The sequence below is a fragment of the Phyllostomus hastatus genome, unplaced genomic scaffold (assembly GCF_019186645.2).
Source record: "Phyllostomus hastatus isolate PE091 unplaced genomic scaffold, TTU_PhHast_1.1 phas_contig_150, whole genome shotgun sequence".
In the NCBI taxonomy this organism is placed as follows: Eukaryota; Metazoa; Chordata; class Mammalia; order Chiroptera; family Phyllostomidae; genus Phyllostomus; species Phyllostomus hastatus.
The window spans coordinates 22,167,481-22,187,750 of NW_025333611.1; the positions used below are offsets into that span (position 1 = coordinate 22,167,481).

The 20,270-nt window shown below is 47.0% G+C and overlaps 1 protein-coding gene across 2 annotated transcripts in view; it reads left to right on the top strand.

Moving 5' to 3' along the window:
• DPYSL3 (dihydropyrimidinase like 3) overlaps window positions 1–20,270 on the top strand; it is a 104,836-nt gene that overhangs the window by 29,974 nt on the left and 54,592 nt on the right. The window contains exons 1-2 of one of the 2 annotated variants that reach the window (XM_045821770.1): window positions 10,993–11,078; window positions 11,530–11,730. The exons of the other annotated variant lie outside the window; for it this stretch is intronic. Coding sequence (XP_045677726.1) covers window positions 11,692–11,730 — 39 coding nt within the window. The 5' untranslated portion in view covers window positions 10,993–11,078; window positions 11,530–11,691. Of the gene's footprint in view, window positions 1–10,992; window positions 11,079–11,529; window positions 11,731–20,270 lie in introns of those variants that run through there. 2 annotated transcript variants of the gene reach the window in all.

Genomic DNA, 20,270 nt, shown 5'->3' on the forward strand with positions numbered 1-20,270 from the left:
AATGGCCAGCCAAACATAATTATAACGCAGTCTGTAAGTGCAGGGCTGGCAGTTGGCAGAGGCTCGAGGAAGCGCAGGGCAGCGGGGGTGTGGTAAGTAGGTGTCAGGGAAAGCATTCTGGAGGAGGTACTGCCTTGAGTTTCCCAGTTAAGTAGGGGAGCCATTGTTTGAGGTATGACAGGCGAGCAGTCGCATGTGAGACAGGAACTCGTGGGTCCGAGGGTTACCGGACCAGAGGGTACAAGCAGGAGTGAGGGGAGATGAAGCCGCAGAGATGAGCAGAGGCCGTGTATTGGGAGTTTGGTATCATATTACGAATCTTAGGCCCTGGCTGTGTGGCTCAGTTGGTTGGAACGTCATCCCATGCACCAAAAGTTTGCGAGTTTGATTCTTGGTCAGGGCACATGCCTAGCTGTGTGTTCCATCCCTGGGTGGGGTGTACATGGGAGGCAGTAGATTGATGTTTCTCACATCAATGTTTCTCTTTCTTTCTCTTTTCCTCTCACTCTAAAATCAATAAATATATCCTTGGGTGAGGATTAAAAAAATAATCTTGGACTTTAACTTCAGAGTACTGGGGAATGATTGGAGACTCACAGACAAGTGAGGAGGTGGTATTTAAGATGAGACCCAAATGACAAGAAGGACCATTTTTCATTCCCTGGCTCCTTTGGGAATTTTCTGAGAGAAACTGTGACTAGACCCTCAGGCACACGTGTCTGCCATCCCCACTTCCCAGCAAAGACAGAGAGCCAGAGGCTGAGGAGGCCCTGTGGCCCTGGAGCACTTGCTACAGCTGAGCACAGGAAACAGAGGAAATAAAACAAAGGACATACAGCCAAAGTCCCTTCCTGGAGACGGATGGGAAACCTGGAAAATATAAACCGGGGTTGCAGCCTTGCACTGAGGGCTTGGCTTGCTATTCTGCGCCTCCATCCAAGAGTGAGCTGTTGTGCTCTGCAGTCTACAGGGAGAGATCTGAATCCAATCACACATGTTTCCATTCAGCCCAAGGGTGAAACTCACTGCACTTAACGGGAGATTCGGCAGCTCCAGTGCCTGTTCCCGAGCAGGCTTTTAACAGCTGGTTTGGGGGCGCCAGGATTCAATCTTGTAATCTAGGGCCCATGGGGGGGTGAAGTGGAGGGTGGGCTGCGGGGAGGTGGTTCCTTGGAGACAACTCACTGCTCTCTCACTTCTGAACTGGCACCAGACTGCTTCGGAAAAGAGCAACCCTCACCTTTGAGACACAGAGTCCCTATTCTTTAAGGCCTAAATAACTCAGGAGTCTCCAAATAGTCTGATGACATGAGATATTCGAATGAGGATAGCCAGGTAGGTGGCGTCAGTACACAGAAGCCAACCCTGTGTGAAGGGAGAGAAAGCAGCAGGCATTATGTCTAATTGGAGGGTACATGTTCTGTCCGAAAGGCAGCCAGTATTCATTTCCAGCTGATGGGCACCAATATGTGCCAATGTGCCCAGAATTGCCAGCTTTCTAATTTTTAAAGAAATCTAAATTCGAGTACAAAATGTGTGCATTTCCAAATATTGGCTAAATAAAAATGTCACACCATGTAAAAGGTCATTTAATATCAGCCTCACTGTTACAGGTTGGGTTCCCTGGAAGGCAGATTCTGAGAAGGAGACTCGGATGCAGGAAGTGTATTAGGGAGTGTCCCTGGAATCAACATTTGTGGAGCGGAAGGGAGGGGAGGGATGGGGAGAGGGCAGTGGAGGAGATGGGGAAGGGGAGGTGAGGGTTCAGCCCCGGGAGAAGCTGAGCTGTGTTGTGGTCTTTAACAAAGGCATACGCTGACCTACAGCCCTAAAATTGGAATAACCCTTCTAGTTGTTGCTCTTCTGTGGCCAGGAGGCCAGGCCTTTATAAGCTCCTGTTACCAAATGACTGGACCAGGCTGCCCCTGCAGGGGTGGGTACCTTCAACAGGGGGTCAGCCCTTTCTTACCTCCAGCCCTTTCTTACCTCCAGAAAGGGCTGACCCCTGAGGGCCGAGAGCACCTGGGGGAATGAGTCCTTCAGTCTGCAACTGGCACTGGGAGGAGCTTCACATGTCACCTGCCGACCCCTCCTTTCACTGCTCAGATTCACTTTCTTTGTGTAAGCGCCCAGTGCAACAACTCCAGGATCTGGGGTCCCTCTTCTCTTGGGGGTCTGAGCACCTCTTTTCCCACCGCTGGTGGTAGGGTTACAGTAATCTTCATGGTTGTCCTTCACTGACTGTTCTAGATTCTCCTCATTCTTAGCTGACTCCTTTACTAATCCAGGTGATTTATTGGTGTTGGGACACGGACCTGCCTCTCAGAGGGTTCAGAGCCCCTGGTCACCCTGTCTGCTCAGAGTACAGCTGATGCTCTTGTCGTTTACCAGCAACATAGGGTGAGGTCACACCTAAAAAAATTGTGTGGATCTCAAGGGGGTCATACATACTTCTTCCTGCGCCTGTTGTATAAGCAGCCCGGTCTCCCCCGATCAGGGTTGTAAAAGGAGGCTGACTCACCTGGGCACAGAGGCCAAAGTGCCCCGTAGCACTGGAACTGATAGTTCAGTGGGACCCTTGCTGTGCCCCCAGGCAGAAGCACCCCCTTGGGGGAAGAGACTAAACAACCCCGAGTTGCAGTGATGTAAAGCACATACTTCCCAGTCGTGTCCCTGGGAGTGAAGGCAAGAGGGGTCACTCCTACTGCTACTTCTGCTTGGTTCTTGGGTCCATGTATTCTTCCTTTCTGGACACAGCACTAGATAGAGGACAGATAGATGGGTACAAAATGCCCAGGGCAGCTTGGAGGATGGTGCTTTATTCTTGCAGTGAATCGTCTTGGATTTGGTGCTTCAGTTGTGCCGTCAGTAGGCCGCTCTTCCGCACTCGGGGTGGCAGCTTCAGGGTGAGGTGGTATTTGCTGTAAGTAGTAGAGTCCACAGTCGTGTGACCATTCCTGCATCTCATTCACTTTTAAACAGGCCTCCTGATCTGACTGGGTGTTATGTGGGATCCCATTCCAGTGTCTGTGCCCAGACTAGTGAATTCAATGGCAATAGAAAGGGGACTACCAGCCTTGAATCCTTCAGGTTTTAAGAGTGTCCCTAATCTCTGCTATTCCTTTAGGATGCAGATTTTTTTTTTTATTTACTATCTAGATTTTATGTCTTTGGGAAGGAGTAGGGGATCAGTTTTAGGGCCTTCTGCTTGGTCTTTCCTACTTGGTAACTGTTATTCCACAGGCTAAGAAACCAATGTGGAAGGTGTATCAATTGCCATATTTGTCTATTCTGGTTAATTGATAAAAGTCTGTGAAAATGACCACTATGTGGATCTGTGAACCCATAAGGCTGAGTGAGCCAGATCCAGACCAGGGGTCCATTTGTCACCTGCTTCAACAGGCGTCCTCTCTACCTGAGGAGCCAGGAGGATGCTTCCAGTCTCTGAGTATCAGTGTCCACTGGGAACCTGTATCCACTGGTCCTCGAGATGTTTCATTAGTCCCCTTTCCCAGTTGATGGTGGCATTAGGATATGGTGCTAGGACCCCTTGAGGAAGGAGTAGAGGAATCATTATCCTATACACTAGGCACAGCGTTGCAGGCTCCTTCCTCCTGATGACCCAGTTTCTCCTTCAGTTGACTTTTGGCAAGCCTGAAACTAGGTCACATCCAGAAACCGGGCATGGGGAATCAGCCTTCTGATCAGCAATCCTTGATTCACTTTGATTTCTACCATGTTTTAGTTTCTTATCACTGCCCTGACAAATCACCCTGCACCTACAGGCTTAGAATCACAGAGTCGTTCTCTCCCAGCTCTGGAAGTCAGAAGTCTGGCATGGGTTTTACGGGGCTAAAATCAAGGTGTCAGCCAGCTTGCAATCCTCCTGGAAGCTCCGCGTCTTGCCTTTTTCATCTGTGAGAGGTGGGCCACATTCCTTGGCTCATGGCCGCATCATTCTCACCTTTGCTTCCATCATCTCATCTCTTTCTCTCTCTGACCTTTTGCCTACCTCTTGTAAGGACCTTTGTGGTTACACTGGGCCCACCTGGATAATCCTGCCTGTGGCTTTGAGATGAGTTGCCTTTAAAGCTTATGGAGAAGACCAGAGGCCATGAGAATCATTCTCTAATAAAGAAGCGAATTTGTAGGAGAAAGTGTGCGAATTTGCATATCTAAGCAACCAGCCAAAGGCTATAGGTATGTTAAATGACCATGCCATGGATTAGCTGCAAAGCTGTTGCTGTACAAAACAGCTCTGCATGTTCTTGCTCTGTGTGCCCCTTCCCCCAACTCACACCTGTGGGGGAAGGGGTGAAGACATCTTAAAATCTCCTGGACACCTTGAGTTCTGGACCCCATTTCAAATGCCCATTTGGGGTCCCCCCTCTTGGCTACACCCTGTAACAACTCTAGTGTAAATTTGATTTTGGGGTTAGCCCATGGGAATACTACTTTGTGACTATCATTTTTTTGGCTTATGCAAATCAAGGGTAGAATTGTTTGTCAGGTTATTTCTGTGTGTTTAATATGTAAACATCTAATAAAAAACCAGGTGAATCGCCACTTTGATGTTCATTATGTGACACTGGAATTACATGACTAAGATTTTCTTTGTTTGAATTGTAGGTAAAATTATAGAACCAAATGACTGAATGGACAGTTCTGAGATTGACAATGTTTATTTATTCACACTAGAATTGCCTGTGTATTTCACAAAGGCCGTGTGTGGCTTTTGCCCCTTCAAAACTCTCGGATATTGGTTTTGGGACTGCTTTTTTTCTCTACTTGCAAATCAGGACAAGGGGGAAATGTTAATCCCCATATTAATATAAAAAAACAGAATTTTTTTTAACAAGTAGAAAATAGTTTCAATAGTGAAAACTGTGTATGTGGCTATGCACTCATTTAGGTATTTTGGTGATTCAAAGGGAGACAGAATATTCTTGACTTCCTTCCCCCGTTCAATTAAAGTTTCTATCCATTCATTCTACTCTATCCCAAGCATTATAGAAGAGGGGGGACTACAAAGACAAATAAGATATACCCCCTATCATCAACTACAGCAAATAATAGTCAGAACTTTAAAAATAATGGTAAGTCCTGAAACTAATATAAAATAATATTGAATGTCAAAATAAATAAATGTAAAATTTTATTAAAATATGCAATGCAACAGTTTTATTAACCCTTTAAAAATATTTTAGTTGTTTTTAGAGAGAGGGGGAGGGAGGGAGGAAGAGAGGGTGAGATACATCAGTGTGAGGGAGAAAATCAGTGGGCTGCCTCTTGTATGCACCCTGCCTGGGGACCAAACCTGCAGCCCAGGCAAGTGCTCCGACTGGGAATTGAACCTGTGGACTTTTGCTTTGCAGGATGATGCCCAACCAACTGAGCTACACGGGTCAGGGCAGTCTTATTAATCTTTTCAAATCACCTACCATAACTAGTATTTGGCTTTGTATATCCTCTCTATTTCCTATTCATTTTTTCTTTAATGGTCTTATTTCATAAATAATAATAATAAATAGCATTAGTTTCTATTGAAAAAACTATATCCTCTCTATTTCCTATTCATTTTTTCTTTAATGGTCTTATTTCATAAATAATAATAATAAATAGCATTAGTTTCTATTGAAAAAACTAACGGTCAGAATAGCTGCCATCTAATTAACTTACTTTGTGCTAAGACCTTTACATAAGTAATCTTATTTAATCTTCAACGTGTTCACTGTCCTTTACTCCCCATACCCTCCCTTCTTTTCTGACTGGCTCAGATCCCATGCCTCATCCTCAGTTCCCGTCTCAGCACTCATGTAGCGAAGCCCTTGCTGAACCGCACACACTCCCTACCCCACGCTCACACGTACGCAGCTCCGCGTGGCTGGAGGGATGTGCACAAACTTGCCTGTGAGTCTTTCTCCAATGTCATGGCCAGTAACTGAAGGGAATCCTTTGTGCTGCCAGATAATCACACCATGTTCCCCTGGTCCCTTTACTCTCCTGGAAAATTATTTCAGCCCAACTCCTCTGCCCTCCGACTTCCAACACCTTCCCTCCCAGACTGTCTTTGCTGATGACAGGGAAAACAGACACAATCACAAGCGCACTTCCATGAATTCCCTCCATGAAGTTTACCTAGCCTCTTGTCTCTGTGCCAATGGCCTCTTCCCATGATGTACTGTGAAGGAACCATCCTCACTCCTTGCTGAGGGGCAGGCCCTCTGTTTGAACACTAGATGTCACCTGTGTTGCCCATTCAAGAACCATAGAGCGTTTGTCCCCTTTCTCTCCTGAATCATGAAGTTTCCTCTGCTTACTGAATGAGACCCTTTGGCATACAACCATGACGTTATTTCTCTCCTATTAGATTCCACTTTGCTAGTTACTGCTCCATTTCCCTGTCCCTGTGTGCAGTACAATCCCTTGAAAGAGTTGCCTGTCTTGGATGTCTCCAATTTTCACTTTGATTTTCACCCCTACAACTTCATTAAGACTGCTCTGGCCCACATACACACATAGTAGGTACTCAGTAAATACCACTTCAATAGTTTCATATATGCTTACAAAAGAACACTGAGATATGGGTATTAAGATACTCATTTTATAGGTGCTCTTGTTCAGGTCCTCAGTGGCCTGGACGGTGTTTGCCTGCACTGGTCAGTTCTCAATTCTCATCTTCCTTACCCTTTGAGCAGCAGTTAAGGAAGTGAACACATTCTCATCTTGCAAACAATTTTATTTCTGGATCTTCAGAACGCAGCACTTGCATCGTTCCCCCTCTCTCCTGCACCACTCTCTCTCTCTCTCTCTCTCTCTCTCTCTCTCTCTCTCTCTCTGCTTCTTTTCTGGCTTGCTCATTTCCATTCGGGATGCTTCTCACCTCAGATTTCTTCTCTACCTACACTCATTTCCTTGGTCATCTCATCCAGTACTGTCACTTTAAATGCTGTCAACTCCCAAAGTTGTCTTTCTCTCCCAGCTCTTTCCTTAGGTTTCTCATCTTGAACATCCACCTGCCTGCTCAACATTTCACTTGGGTGTTTAATAGGAATGCACACAGACAAACTCTGGACCTTCCTCCCCATCCCATTCCTCCCTCAACCTTCCCTATCTCACCTTCATCTTTTGGGTTGCTCAGCCCAGCAAACAGTGTAATCCTTGATTCTTCCTCCTCTCATACCCCAGTGAAATTCTCAGCAAATACTGCTGGCTTTACCGTGAAGTTTATCCGATATCGAACCATGTCTCACTGCTTGCACTGCTGCCATTTGGTCTAAGCTGCCATCGTCTCACCTTTCTCACCTTCTGTGACCCCTGCATGTAGATCTCCAGTCTGTCCTCAAGACTCTGGAAAGACCTCCATCTTGCCATCTCTGCTTTATTTATCCCCAGCACACTGGCTATCATTTTAAAGGCGATATATTTTAGTTTTTCACTCTTGATTTGTTCCTTCTCTAGAATGGAAGCTTCAAGAGGGTCGGGATTCTGTCGATTGTAATCAAATATTCGTATCCCTAATGCCTATGGACCCATAGTGTGTACTCAATAAATATTAGTTGAATGAATTCATACATCATCACGAACCCACTATAAGGTAGGTAATAGATGCTCATTTTGAGATGATGAAACCCAGACTCAGAAAGTCATCTACTGAAGGTCATAGAAATAGGAAGTGTATGAATTGCAGGATGGACCAAGGTCCTCCTATTTCTACTCCTAAGTCCAGATCCTTAAACAGTGTACCATTCTGGGTTCAAGTCCATAGTTCTCCCACTGAACTTATCCATTTTTACCTTTAGAAATTCTTTAAATTACCACAAGGCTTTTGATTTTCTCATACATTTTGATGGCAGAGCCTTTCAAAGCCATGGCTTATAATCAGTGCTCAAGTACCAAACCTATTCTACCGAGCCATTCCTTGGCCCATGTGTTGCCTTGGAATCATGTGACAAGATCTTATTAGCAAAGTGATTCCTTACCATCTTGAATGTACCTGCTCTCAAATCTAGAATCAGGAGACTCTTAAGAGGTGTAAGAGAAGCAAAAGTATTCTTAAATCTAGATTCTTACCCTATATCCCTTAAATGCAGTTCTCACTCTATCTATTTATTCTTTCTTCAGACCGAATTTAAAACATTTTTACATCCACTCTCCCAATAATCATCGAGCAATTTCTATGGGCAAGGCCCTACTTCATGCACTCAGGACATAGCAGTGAATAAAACAGACACATTCACTGCTCCCAAAGAGCTTACATTCAGTTGGTGATGGGAAGAAAGATAGTATTCAATAATAAATTAACATGTCATGTGATGAAAAATACCACAAAGATAAATAAAACACAGAAGGGGGCTAACAAGGGCATAAAGTCAACTCTGTGAGATCTGGGAAATTATTATTATGATTCACCCTTGGAACACTAGTACCTAGAAAAATAATAGCATACTGTAAGCACAAGGTAAACATTGTGTGAAGTGGTGAGAATGAATGAAAAAGTGATGGTGAAGAAGAGAGTCCACTTAGGAGGTTGCTGCAGTAGTCCCAGCAATAGCTGATGGCAACTAGGCACAGACAGCATCTTTGTGGATGGAAATAAGAGGTTAGAGTCTGGATATATTTAGAAGGCAGAACCGATAGCATTTCTTGACAGATTGGATAGGCAGTGCACATTGGATTGGATTGAGGGAGAGAAGTCAAGGTTTGAATGATGCCAAAACTTTGGCCGGAGCCACTAGAGTAACCTAGCCTTGACTGAAGCGTGGAATTACAGGGGCGTGGTAGGCGTGGTGGCCAAATTACGTTTCTCCGAGACTAAATTAAGTCTCTCTGTGTCTCCCTCCCTCTCTCATAGTTTCCTGAGATACCAAAAGCCAAGTACTGCTGTGTATCCAAGGAAAACCATTCAGAGTCATCGTACTGTGGAAAACATCCATGCAGCTCCCACTCCCCGCTCTCTTGGCCAGACACAGAGGCATCTCATGTTGATGGTGCCCTTTCTTTTCAACCCTTGAATAAGACAGGCAAAGCCAAGGAAGGCCTTTTCCTTCACACACACCTTAGACACTTGACTTTTATTTGAAAAAAGAGAAAGGTGATTGAAGTGGATGCAAGAGGGGAAAAATCGTGTTTGTTTTACATTTCTGATGATGGCAACAGCTTGAATCGATTAGCTGGTTATTATGCATTCCTGCGCATGGCTTGTCACAGCAGTCTGATCTGGAGAAACACATCTCAGGTCCTAGTCTGCATGGCCTCTCCTCACAGGCAAACCTGACCTCAAAGAGTTTAACCAATTTTGTAATTTGAAACAACACACACACACACACACACACACACACACACACACACCAAGTAACCAAAAATGTAGTATAAATCTCATTAGTAGAGTGTGTTCTGGGTTGTAATGACTGTAACAGAGGAGATAAGTAGGATGCAGGACAGGCAAAGAAACCCAGGAAATAAAAACAGAAAAGAAAAGAAAAGATAGTAGTATTTCTTTAGGATTGTAAATGTCCCCTATATAATTTTTTTCTTTTTTAAAAGAATTTGCAAGACCCCCTCAAACAATTTAGAGGCAGTCAAATCTATGGGAAAGATTCAGAGAGACCTCTGCAGGGTCTCAAAATATGTAGTTTAATTCTCTTTTACTCTGTTCCAAATATAATCCTGCTTATTTGCATGCCAATCCCCAGAATGCTTGTAATTTCACAACTCTTGGCTAGTGGTCTCAGCACTTAAGCTTTAAGAACAAAGCAAAATGTTCAGGGCGTGCCTTTGGCTTCAGTCTTTTTCTACCGCATGCACCCCCTCCCCGTGCTTTGCAAAATTGCTCAGGGAGGTGACCTTTGTCTGGCATTCAGCGTCCCAGTTAGAGTAACAGAAATGAAGTGGAAAGTGGTGTGGGCTTTTCCTGTGAAGACCGCCTTCAGCCCAGTTACCCATGAATGAACCAGAAGCTTGGATCAACTTGAGCAGGGAATGTTTCAGGGGGCTTTAGTCTCCCCCTTGATTTTGTGACCAGGCTAGTTCATTTCAGCTTTCTGGGAAGCCCAAGCTGAGTATTCTGTACTCTCTTGCCGTAGATGCTTTTTATAGCATCTGCATTGCAAAGTACGTCTTCAGTTTAATGAGAAGATGTCCTGAAATGTGCTCAGTGTTTTGCCTAACAGGACCATGAATTCACCATCCCCAGCACAGACCTAGTTATGTTCTGTGACATCTAAAGAATTTCTATTTCGTAGAGCATTAGGATCCACAGTTGAAGAGGGGATGAGAGGAGACTTATGTTTAGAGGGTTTTATCATTTTTGCATAGCAAGCCGTTGTTGTTATTTAAATGGTATGATTGGTATTGTTTTTCAGGAGAGCTAGAAGCTCCCTAGCCAAGCACAGCCCTCAGCTCCCACTCACAGGGGCCCCTCCAAATTTGCCTCCTCTGGAAGTTTAATTTGAGCGGGCAGCTAAAGAACAATAAATTCCAGCACTGAAAGGGCATGTTTTTGCTCCTGATAGCATCGTGACTTTTGTTATCAGCCCTGTTGCCTAAAGTGAACTCGGGATGCTGAACAGCGCACATGGTTGACTCACAGAACACACGGCTGCGCGGCAGTAGCGTGCCGGGGCTCTGCGTTCCCCTACAGGTGTTTTCTACTTTTTACTCACCGAGCAACATCAGCGCTCTTTCTTCGATCCTGAGAACCGGGGAGTGGAGTTCCTTTAAAGCATATTGTTTTGATAATATTTTTAAAATCCAGAATACGTTCGATGTTAGCTGACAAGGTGCCCCCCACCCCCACCCCGTAACCGCAGTCCTCCGAGAGTGAGTGGATGGCTTTACGCTTTTTGATACCTAGCTCTTGGTCTCAGGATGACCGCAGGCCGGCCTGGCTGCACAGGGTCTGAGCAGTTTGTGGCTTTTTAAGGGTTTGCGCTAGCTGTGTACACACCCAGCGACCAGCAGAGGCGGTGCCCAGCCCTGGGCTGTAACAAAGGCGGAGGCTCCCCATCCAGCCTGAGACGGACAGCCGAGGAGGGAGGGTTCCGGGAAGGACATGTCACCTTTCTGAAATGATCGTGGTATGGGAGAAACAGGAACAGGGGCTGGGGGTGGCCTTGGCGCTTTCCGGGGCTTGGCCCTCGAGGCCTGGAGGGCGACCCCAGAGCTTCCCTTCCTGAACCGGGACTGCAGCATCCCCACCCGGAAAAGTCCCTCGCGCCCCCTGGTGGCCATGGAGCGGACTGGCTCCGTCGCACTCGCAAGTCACAAAAAAAAAAAAGCGAGGTGGGGGGGCGGGAAGAAAAAGAAAAAGTGGGTGAGGCAGATGCAAAGAGGAAAATCAATAGGGATAAGAGAGAAGAGGGAGGAGTCGCAGGCCAGCCATTCTTGTCTTACGGGGTCCCAGCTGGCACCGCAAAAGAAAAAAAAAAAAAAAAAGCCCGGGCGTGAACGCGAGTGGAGGAGGGTGTGTGTGGCGGGGGGGTCGGGGTTGAAAGGGAGACCAGGGAGATTTACTATTGTCTCTGGCAGCCGCCGCGGGAGCCCGGGAGGGGGGCGGAGGCGAGGGGAGGCGGCGGCCAGCGCACCATTCGCTCCACCTGATCTCCGGGCGCTGTGCGCTGAGGAAGGCGCGGGCAAGCCGGAGCCCAGAGAAGGAGGGAGGGACGCGGCTGCTCAGCCACCGCCACCACCATGTCCTACCAAGGCAAGAAGAACATCCCGCGGATCACGGTGAGTCCGGGAGCGGCCGCCTGCCTCCCACTCTTGCTGGGTCCCCATGCACCGTGGTGGGGCGGCTTGGATCCCTGGTCTGGTCCCCGGGGAGGCACAGGGACCCGGGTCTGGGGGGTGGAGAGCGGCGGTCAGTCCAGCCGGCTCGCCGGGCGCCACTAAGACGGAGCGACCCTGGGGCTTGGGGAAAACAAAACAAAGAGGAAACCCAAACACTGGCGGGGAGAATTTAGCATTATTTAGGCTCCTTTCCCACCACCCGGTAGTTCCCGGAGGACGCAGGCTCACGGCCCTCTCCGAACTGCCGCACCTCCTGGGGTGTCGTTGTGTGCGGCCCCAGGCTAGGGATGCTTTTTGATTAACCTTGCTTTTGGCGGGGCAGGGTGTGGAGAGATGACACCTTACCCTAGGGACACTTGGCAGTTCGACCGCGCCCCTCTCCCAGCTCCAGCTCCGGGGCTCTACCCCCCTCGCAGCTAGGATGATGGGGTGTCTGGACCTTCCGTCCTCACCCTGACCCCTTCTTGCCTGCATTCACCTGATTCGTATTTCAGTGCGTCATGTTTGGGACTGGACAGCTAATGTGGTTGTATCGGGAAAGACAACTTTAATGTTTTTTGTGGGGTTTTTTTGCCGTCGATGCATTTTGCATTTTTCGTGTCCCGTCTCCTCCTCATTCCAAGAAAAGGCTGGGCTTTTAGAGCAGATTTGAGTTTGCAGTTGCAGGCGCACACCGCGTGCATGCCTTGTCCAAGTGCCATTGTGTGCGAGACAGAGCTGCTCAGGGCCTGCAGGTGTGAGATGCGCCGGACTAGAACCTCGGTGGGGTGGGGAGGGGACGTGCCTTTATCAGGTATGGAAGCCACCGGTTACAGCAGCGCCCAGCAAGATGCTGTCGCAGCAGAGTACCGCGCCCTGAGCTGAGATTTCTCCAGAATGCCCTGAAATGATGCCCCCAAATGGAAAGGACATACTACAGGCTGGAATGGACATTAAAAGAAAGAAAGGAAAACAACAGAAACTGCCCTGGCATTTGTTAGTTTCGCACCAAGCAGTGCCGTTGTGCTTTGTCTGTGGCGAAGGAGGTGTGTGTGCAGTGTGTGGTGTGTAGTAGGGGAATGGGTGGCTACTCCATCTTTGCAAGGCGAACAAAGGAAGTGATCCGCTGGCCCCTGGGAGGCTGTGCAGCTCCCCTAGGGCAGAACCGTACCTGCTACGGTGGTTATTTGCCCCCAATTCATTAGGTTTGGCTGTGGGCATGCGTCTGTTTGCACTTGTTTGGGTATGCTTGCAACACCCTGTGCATTCGGCATGCAGGACCTTCCCCTCTACAGGCAGGAGGAAGCTGTTCTCGCCTCTGGTGCACTTTGTCAAGTGGTTTCTTTCTGTTGCAGCACCCTACCTTTCTCAAGCACCTGAGCTTCATTCCACACGTGTGCCCCACCCCCACCGGCTATTTTTCTGGTCCCAGGGAAGAAACACATCCCCCTGGGGGAAAAGTTGCGATGGGTAGGGATCATTCTGACAGGTAGAGGCCATAGGTTTTAAACCCATTCTCCTTTACCAATCATTACCTGCTATCATGGACTTTCCATTATTAAGGAAACATTGTGGGTCTTTAAGAAGGCACAGTTGTTTGCCAGTTGTCTCTGCAAAGAGCTGTGGAAGCTATAAGTAGGGAAAAAAGCTGATTAGGATAAAAGCTCAATTTTTATACTTATTTCCCTAACTCGGAGAGGTGAGCCCTATCTCTCACACTATTACACGCAGGGGAGGTAGGCTGCATATAGGCCACTTGTTCTACACCCAGGATGCCTTTGCCAATTCTCCCATTTGGGATAAGCAGAGAACAGGTTATTTTTCCTTCCTAGTCTGAAGAGTGCAGTGGTTCTTCTAATGGCACTTAGCTGGTGACAGGGCATTGAGGGCCACACCCATTCTTCTAGGCATCACTTAAGCCACCTTTAGGGAAAGATACAGAGATTTAGCTCTGGTCACTTACTTGCCTTAAAAGGCACCACATATGTGGCTGTCCCCTAATTCCAGAGCCACGTTTGCAGAGGTTCCCTTTTGTTCCTGTGTGGATGCTCTTCCCTGGGGTGCATCCTTCATCTTCAGTGCGGCTTCCATTCTTTCTCTCTACATGCGGGGCGTGGTGCTGCATAACAGCCTCTGCCTGCAGCGGGGGCTGTGTCTCCAGCAGCTGTGACGGGAATGTACCGTGGTTGTGAATTTCTTCAAGACAGGCTGCCTGATAGTCATTGTTGAAGAAGGGGTGAGGGAGAAGAAGGATAGGACTGAGTGGGGGAGGAATGCTGGTCTTTGGGAGCAAGAAATCCATTTGTAGTGTTGGGGTTTGTTTTTTTTTTTTCCATGCTTTGTGTTTGTATTTCCACGAACAAGGGTTCTGTTTCAGAATAAAATACTTTGGTGCTTTTGCATGTCTAGAGATGCTCATGGTACCCACATCCTGAAAGGGTTATGTTATCTTCCTAGATAACACAAAAACATGGACATGGATAGAAATTGATTAAAAATTTAAGTATTCTTAAAAATTTAAGACTATCCCCTACTGTGAATTCTAGTACAGTTTTAATGGTAAGGTTGCAGAATTTGAATTGAGTTTGCTATCCTCTCCCTATTTCTTCTGGGGAAGGCTGCCCCACCCAGGAGTTAAAATGTCGCTGTAGTCCGAGGACCCATGGGAGCAGCCTTTCATGACCCTGTACCCCTTACCTTCCTAGGCACCACCCTCTGCCACAGTTTTGGGGGCCACTGTAAGGTTTTGTTTGTTGTCTTTCCTTCCACCTATTTGTGCTGCCTTCCTGAGGTTAAAGCCTTCTCCCTGCGCTGTGTGTACTGGTTTCCTGGAGGCGGTAGGGGTTTCTCTGTGGCTGGTAGAATTGGCTGGGGCTTTCCTTGTATCTCAGGCCTCAGAGGTCACTGTGCCTTCTTAGGTCATCTACTTGCATGGCCTGAACCGTCTACCTCAATACTAGTCTTTGCATCTAAATATCAGGGACAGGCACTTGGGAGGTGGTCCAGGAAATCAGAACAGGGGCCTTGTATTGCCATTCACCTCTATCTCCACTCCTTAGCACAGCACCTAGTACAGAGAGACCTAGTGGTGTCCCTATAAATTGATAAATGAATGTAAAAGTGTTCCTAATAAGAATAGCTCCCACCCATTAAGTGTTTATTACATGCACAGTCTCATGGCATTATTGAATCAACACTGAGATTATACTGTAGTTATCCTAATTTACAAACCAGAAACAAACAAACAAACAAAAAAATGAAAGTCACATGCATTTGCCCCAGGTCAGAGCTATAATGTTAGAGGCAGGACACAAACCTACACACCCAGCGGAAACCGAAGTTCATGTCTCTGACTCCGCCATGACTATGTCTTAGGGCTGGTTGGGCAGGTGGTTGAGGAGGAAGACTCAGTCTCTACTCCTGGTAGGACCTGGGAAGCCACCGTCAACTAGTTCTGTGACATGGTCCTTCTTACCTATTCCATTCAGTGAATATGAATACCAGTTTCAGGAATGGTGGCTACCCCATCAATGCTACAGGTAGAAAGTCTGGATAATTACAGTCACTGTTTTCCTCTGGTAGAAGCTACAACTTGAAGCTGACCGCAGAAATGGGTAGGGACCTAACACTTAGGTTCCAGTGCTTTATTTGTGTTCTATTATTAGAGTCCCCATTCCACAGTTAAGGAAATTGAAGCACAGATAGGTGAAGTCAGGTATCTATTGCTACCCAGTGAGAATTTGGGGGTAATGCTGAAGACGAAACCCAGGTCTTGGCTGACGTCACAGCCTCCACTGCGCTGGCACCGCCACTGCCTCCCAGAGGCATGTGCAGAGGAGGTTTTGAAAGGTGTAGGTAGAGCCCTGGCTGGGGTAGCTCAATGGATTGAGCGTGGGCTGCAAACCAAAGCATCGCAGGTTCGATTCCCAGTCGGGGCACATGCCTGGGTTGCAGGCCATGGCCCCCAGCAACTGCACATTGATGTTTCTCTGTCTCTCTCTTTCTCCCTCCCTTCCCTCTCTAAAATAAATAAATAAAATCTTTAAAAAAAAGAAAAAAAGAAAGGTGTGGGTAAAGAGCTCCTGAATTCCCTCCAGGAGACCAATCACATAGAACTGGCTTTTTGCAAATACTAATTAGATTTCCATAGATACTGCTTGACAGATAGCGCATTTGTGCTGCCTTGGAGGTTGTGTCTTTTGTGTGGGATGTTTGGGAACTGCCGGAAGACATCCTCAGTCTGCAACAGGACCTGGAGAGTTTGGTCTGGGGCACCTAGACAGAGGGTGGGGTGTCATTGTGAGTGTTGTGAGCCATGGAGATTTTTTTTGGAGGGGAAGTGAGAGGGGTTTATGAACTTGGGGAACACCCAGATCTCTGCAACATGTGAGCAGGGGCAAGTGCAGCATCCCCACCCCTCGATCTCCCCAGCCTCTTGCGTCAGGAGGTGTCTCTTTGCATTGGGGAGGATGTGGAGGTCCAGAGCTTGGGAGGCGAAGAAAGAGAAGTCACCCCAAGCCAGCTCTATCCATAAGGCGTCTTGGAAGGGCAATTCCAGCGTAAAAGACAGACGAAACGATCGAAGACATAGGAATGGAAAGCATCTTAGATACCTATCATGGAAATCACAGCCCAGGCCCAGCCTGGGGTGCTTATTTGTCACTTTATATTTTGGGCAGGTATGTGTTGATTCTCAGCCAGGTTATTCCTCTTTTCCGAATGGCAGCAAAACACCTCAGGTGAATAAAGAGCTATTAGTACCTGATGGAGCCAGCTGGGTGCTTGGGGGAATTCTGGAAAAGTCGATGTCCTGAGGGAATTCAAGTCTCTGTGGTAGAACTGCCAGTTTATAAATAAAAATCTGTCCTGCTTATCTCCCTGGGCTGTTGAAAGGTTCGCATGAGGGAGTGAGCCTGGAAGTGGTCTGTGAACCCCAGATGCATTCAAGAGAGTAAACAGTGGTTTGTTTATAAAACCTCAACCTCTTTGGAATGTGGACATTAATAAAAGAAGACTTGACAAAGGTCTGGAGTAGAAAGAGACTACTTAGGAAACATTTTTTTTAAATACGAGTTTGCAGAAACAAAAAGCACAATGTTATATGAAAACCATTTTTTCCTGCTTTAGTTATGTTACAGTGTTCCTCAGAGTTATGCCTGTCGTTGGTTTGTGACCATCTAATAGGGGCCGTTAGACATAAACAAAGGACACTTTTCTTAGTTGAACTATATTGTTTTCCGTCCTAATCAGCTTCTGGCCCAGAAAGACACAGGTTATAAACACCCTCTCTGGCAATTTCTTTACAACTCCCTGTTCAGTGGCTTTTGCTCTGCCCTTTCTCCTGAGATGGAAAAAGGAAAATGAAATTGAATTTGAAAAAGAACAAAAAAATCTCTTCAGACCCTACCAGGCCCTCTGTCTTCTCTGCCATGACGTATCTCCTAGGACTCTTTATGTCTGCTATCACACTTGAAAAATCACAGAATGTTTACAGTCATAGGACTGTCTCGCTGGGATGTAGATGTGCGTCTCTTTGATTAAATCTGTGCTTCTACTAATAAGGGGACTGGAAATTGGAATATGTCACCACCTCTGGAGATGGATGTTAATAGGAAGCCGGAACTGCTCCTGGTCACTTCCCCTTCACAGCGATTCCCCCTTCCGCTTCCCTCCCACCTTCTGTGGGCCAGGGGGGCACGGATGAGAAAGACCCCGCACAGCCCAGACAAATAGGCTCCTCTGCTCTCAGACTCTTCTGCTGTGAAGTCCCTCTCTCGTCAAACCCAACATGTGTCTACTTCAATGTATGAAATGGACCAGAAAAGTGGCTTGGTGGAATAGGACTAGCCCCTCTACCTGACCTCGTCTTTTGGCCCTAGTCGAGCTGTAGGGAACTCCGCGATGAGAAAGATGGGACTAAGAATATTTTGCTTACCATTTATTTAGTGTGTTAGCACATAATAAGTGGATTATCTAATTTAACTCAGAACAACTGCTGTAGCTACAATTATTAACCATCATTTTGTGGTCTGGATAGAGCCTCGGGGAAATTAAGTAACTTGACTCAAGTCACACAGCTGAAAAAGCAAGATCTGGGGATGGATCCCTCCAGAGGTGAGTTAGTTTCACAGGCAGGAGAGCAGTCATTCCATATCCACAGGTGACTCTCCCCACCTCCCATCCCCTCCCACTGTCCACACCTGTTAGCTCACAAATGCGTTCACAGGACAGAGGGAGTGGGGATGGTCTGGCCAAACCTATCACATCACCATTGGAAGAACAACTGAGTGCACGTCTTCCTGACAGTGGTTCATGCATAGCTCTGCCAGCTGTCTGAGCTAGCTCCTGGCTTTTGCCCAGGAGCACGTATGAGTGGAAAAGGATGGAAAAGCAGATGCTGTTTTTCTGCCTTGCCTAACTGCAGATCTGGGCCCACGGCCCCTTTTCACTCTGTGTCCCTGTCCTCTTCCCGGACATAGAAGGAGCCAGGCTCCCTGTTTCCATTCAGTCAGGCAGAGAAACCCAGGACACACCCAGCACTCCACACCAGATGTGGAGCGGGACGGTGGGGCCGGGGGGGTGGTCCCCTCTACCTATCTGGGACATCTGGAATTCAAAGACACATTTCTCATGGCTTCATCAATCTTCCCCACCACCCCACCCCCCGCCCATGGGAGCACTGGACAGTGATATTTGAAGGATACAATAAGATTTTATTTTAAGAGAGGAGCTCTTTTTTAAAAATCAGATTTCTCTTTTATTTATTAAAATTTACTTACTGATTTTCGAGATAGAGGAAGGGGGAGGGGGAGAGAGAGAGAAAAAAGAAAGAAAAGAAAAGAAGACAGAGGAAGGAAGGAAGGAAGGAAGGAAGGAAGGAAGGAAGATTTGTTGCTCGACTTATTTATGCCTGATCAGTTTATTATGCCTGATCAGTTTATTCTTGCATGTGCCCTGACCGGGGATTGAATCCTCAATCTTGGCATATTGGGATGTTGCTCTAACCAACTGAGCTACCCGGCCAAGGCCAAGAGGAGCCCTCTTGTTTTCGGATGCAGGGGAAGAAAGAGAGCCCTGGATGGAGTGTCAGCACATTGTGGTTCAGGCCTGCCCTTGCCTCTAATTTATGTGTGACTTTGGGCAAACCCTTATTATCCTTCTCAGATTCTGCACCAGTCAAACGAGGGCACTGAACTGGATGATCCCTACAGTCCTTGCTAGTGCAAATGACCCCGTGAGCCTTTATTGTGTCTTCTATTTTCTCATGAGATCATGGTCAGCCCCTGCTCGCTGAGTTCCAGATTCACAGAGAGGAGTTCTAAGCCCTCCCCCGCCCCCCACCACACCCCGTGAGGGAAGGGAGAGCAGTGAGAGAATGGATGAGAGCAACAGTTGTTGGCTTCAACTCAGCGGGACCAGCCAACATCTGTGTTGTATATAAGGGTCTTCAGTTGCTTTTTACCCTTGAAATCCCAGTCTTTTTCTCATTGAGACAGTGGGCTTGGTTGATAGACTCTGTGCAGGAGAGAAATGGAATAATGATGATTGAGAGTGTCAGTATTCATTTCCTTAGCAGAGTGTTAGTATTAATTTAAATGAGTATTATTATTATTATATTATTATTATCTTTAATTCTCACCTAAGGATATGTTTTACTGATTTTAGAGAGAGAGGAAGGGTGGGAGGGAGGAAGAGAGAGAGAAACATTGAACACACCCTGACCAGGGAAGGAACAGGCAACCTTTTGGTGTATGGGATGATGCTCCAACCACATGAGCCACCGGGCCAGGGCCAAATGAGTGTTATTAAAGTGATAGCATGATCCGTTTGCTGGCACATGCAGCCTCTCCTTTGGATAACGCTACCAATGATAGAGCACAAAGGCGACAATTGCCCCAAATCTAGACCGGTCAAACAAACAGGCAGACCAACAGAAAACAACTCCTAGCCTGCCTGCATGCACCAAGCTCTATTCAGTTGTTCTTGCCACTATTTTAAATGTGATGGCTGACATCTACTAGAAATAACCCGCCCCACAGGTCAAGTAATGCCATGGATGCTCCATGAGGGAGGGATACCTTTTGTTCTGTAACCGCTGAATCTCCAGTGGTCTTTGGTTGGCACCTATCAAGCCCTCTAACTATTTGCTGAATGAATGGACATAAAACACTTTGCAAAAATAATTTCATGGGAGAAGATGATAAGAACATGCATGTGTTTTTGCTTGTACACGATCCTCCCTTTTGCTGACAACTTTCTAGAATATTAGGTTTTAAAAGGTAAGGCCCAGCTCTAAGAAACTGGCAGAGGCCAGTGGGCCAAGAGGAACATGACAGCCCTTTAGCAGGAAAAGCAGAAAAACCAGGACCCAACTTGGGCAGATGTGCCTGGGAGGCCATCCATCATTGGTGCTTGTTTCCTCTGGCTTCCATCCATGCCTGTCCTTCTTCCAGATTCCGCATCTGGCCTTGTTCTCAGCCTGTTTCAGGGGCCTACCTGGG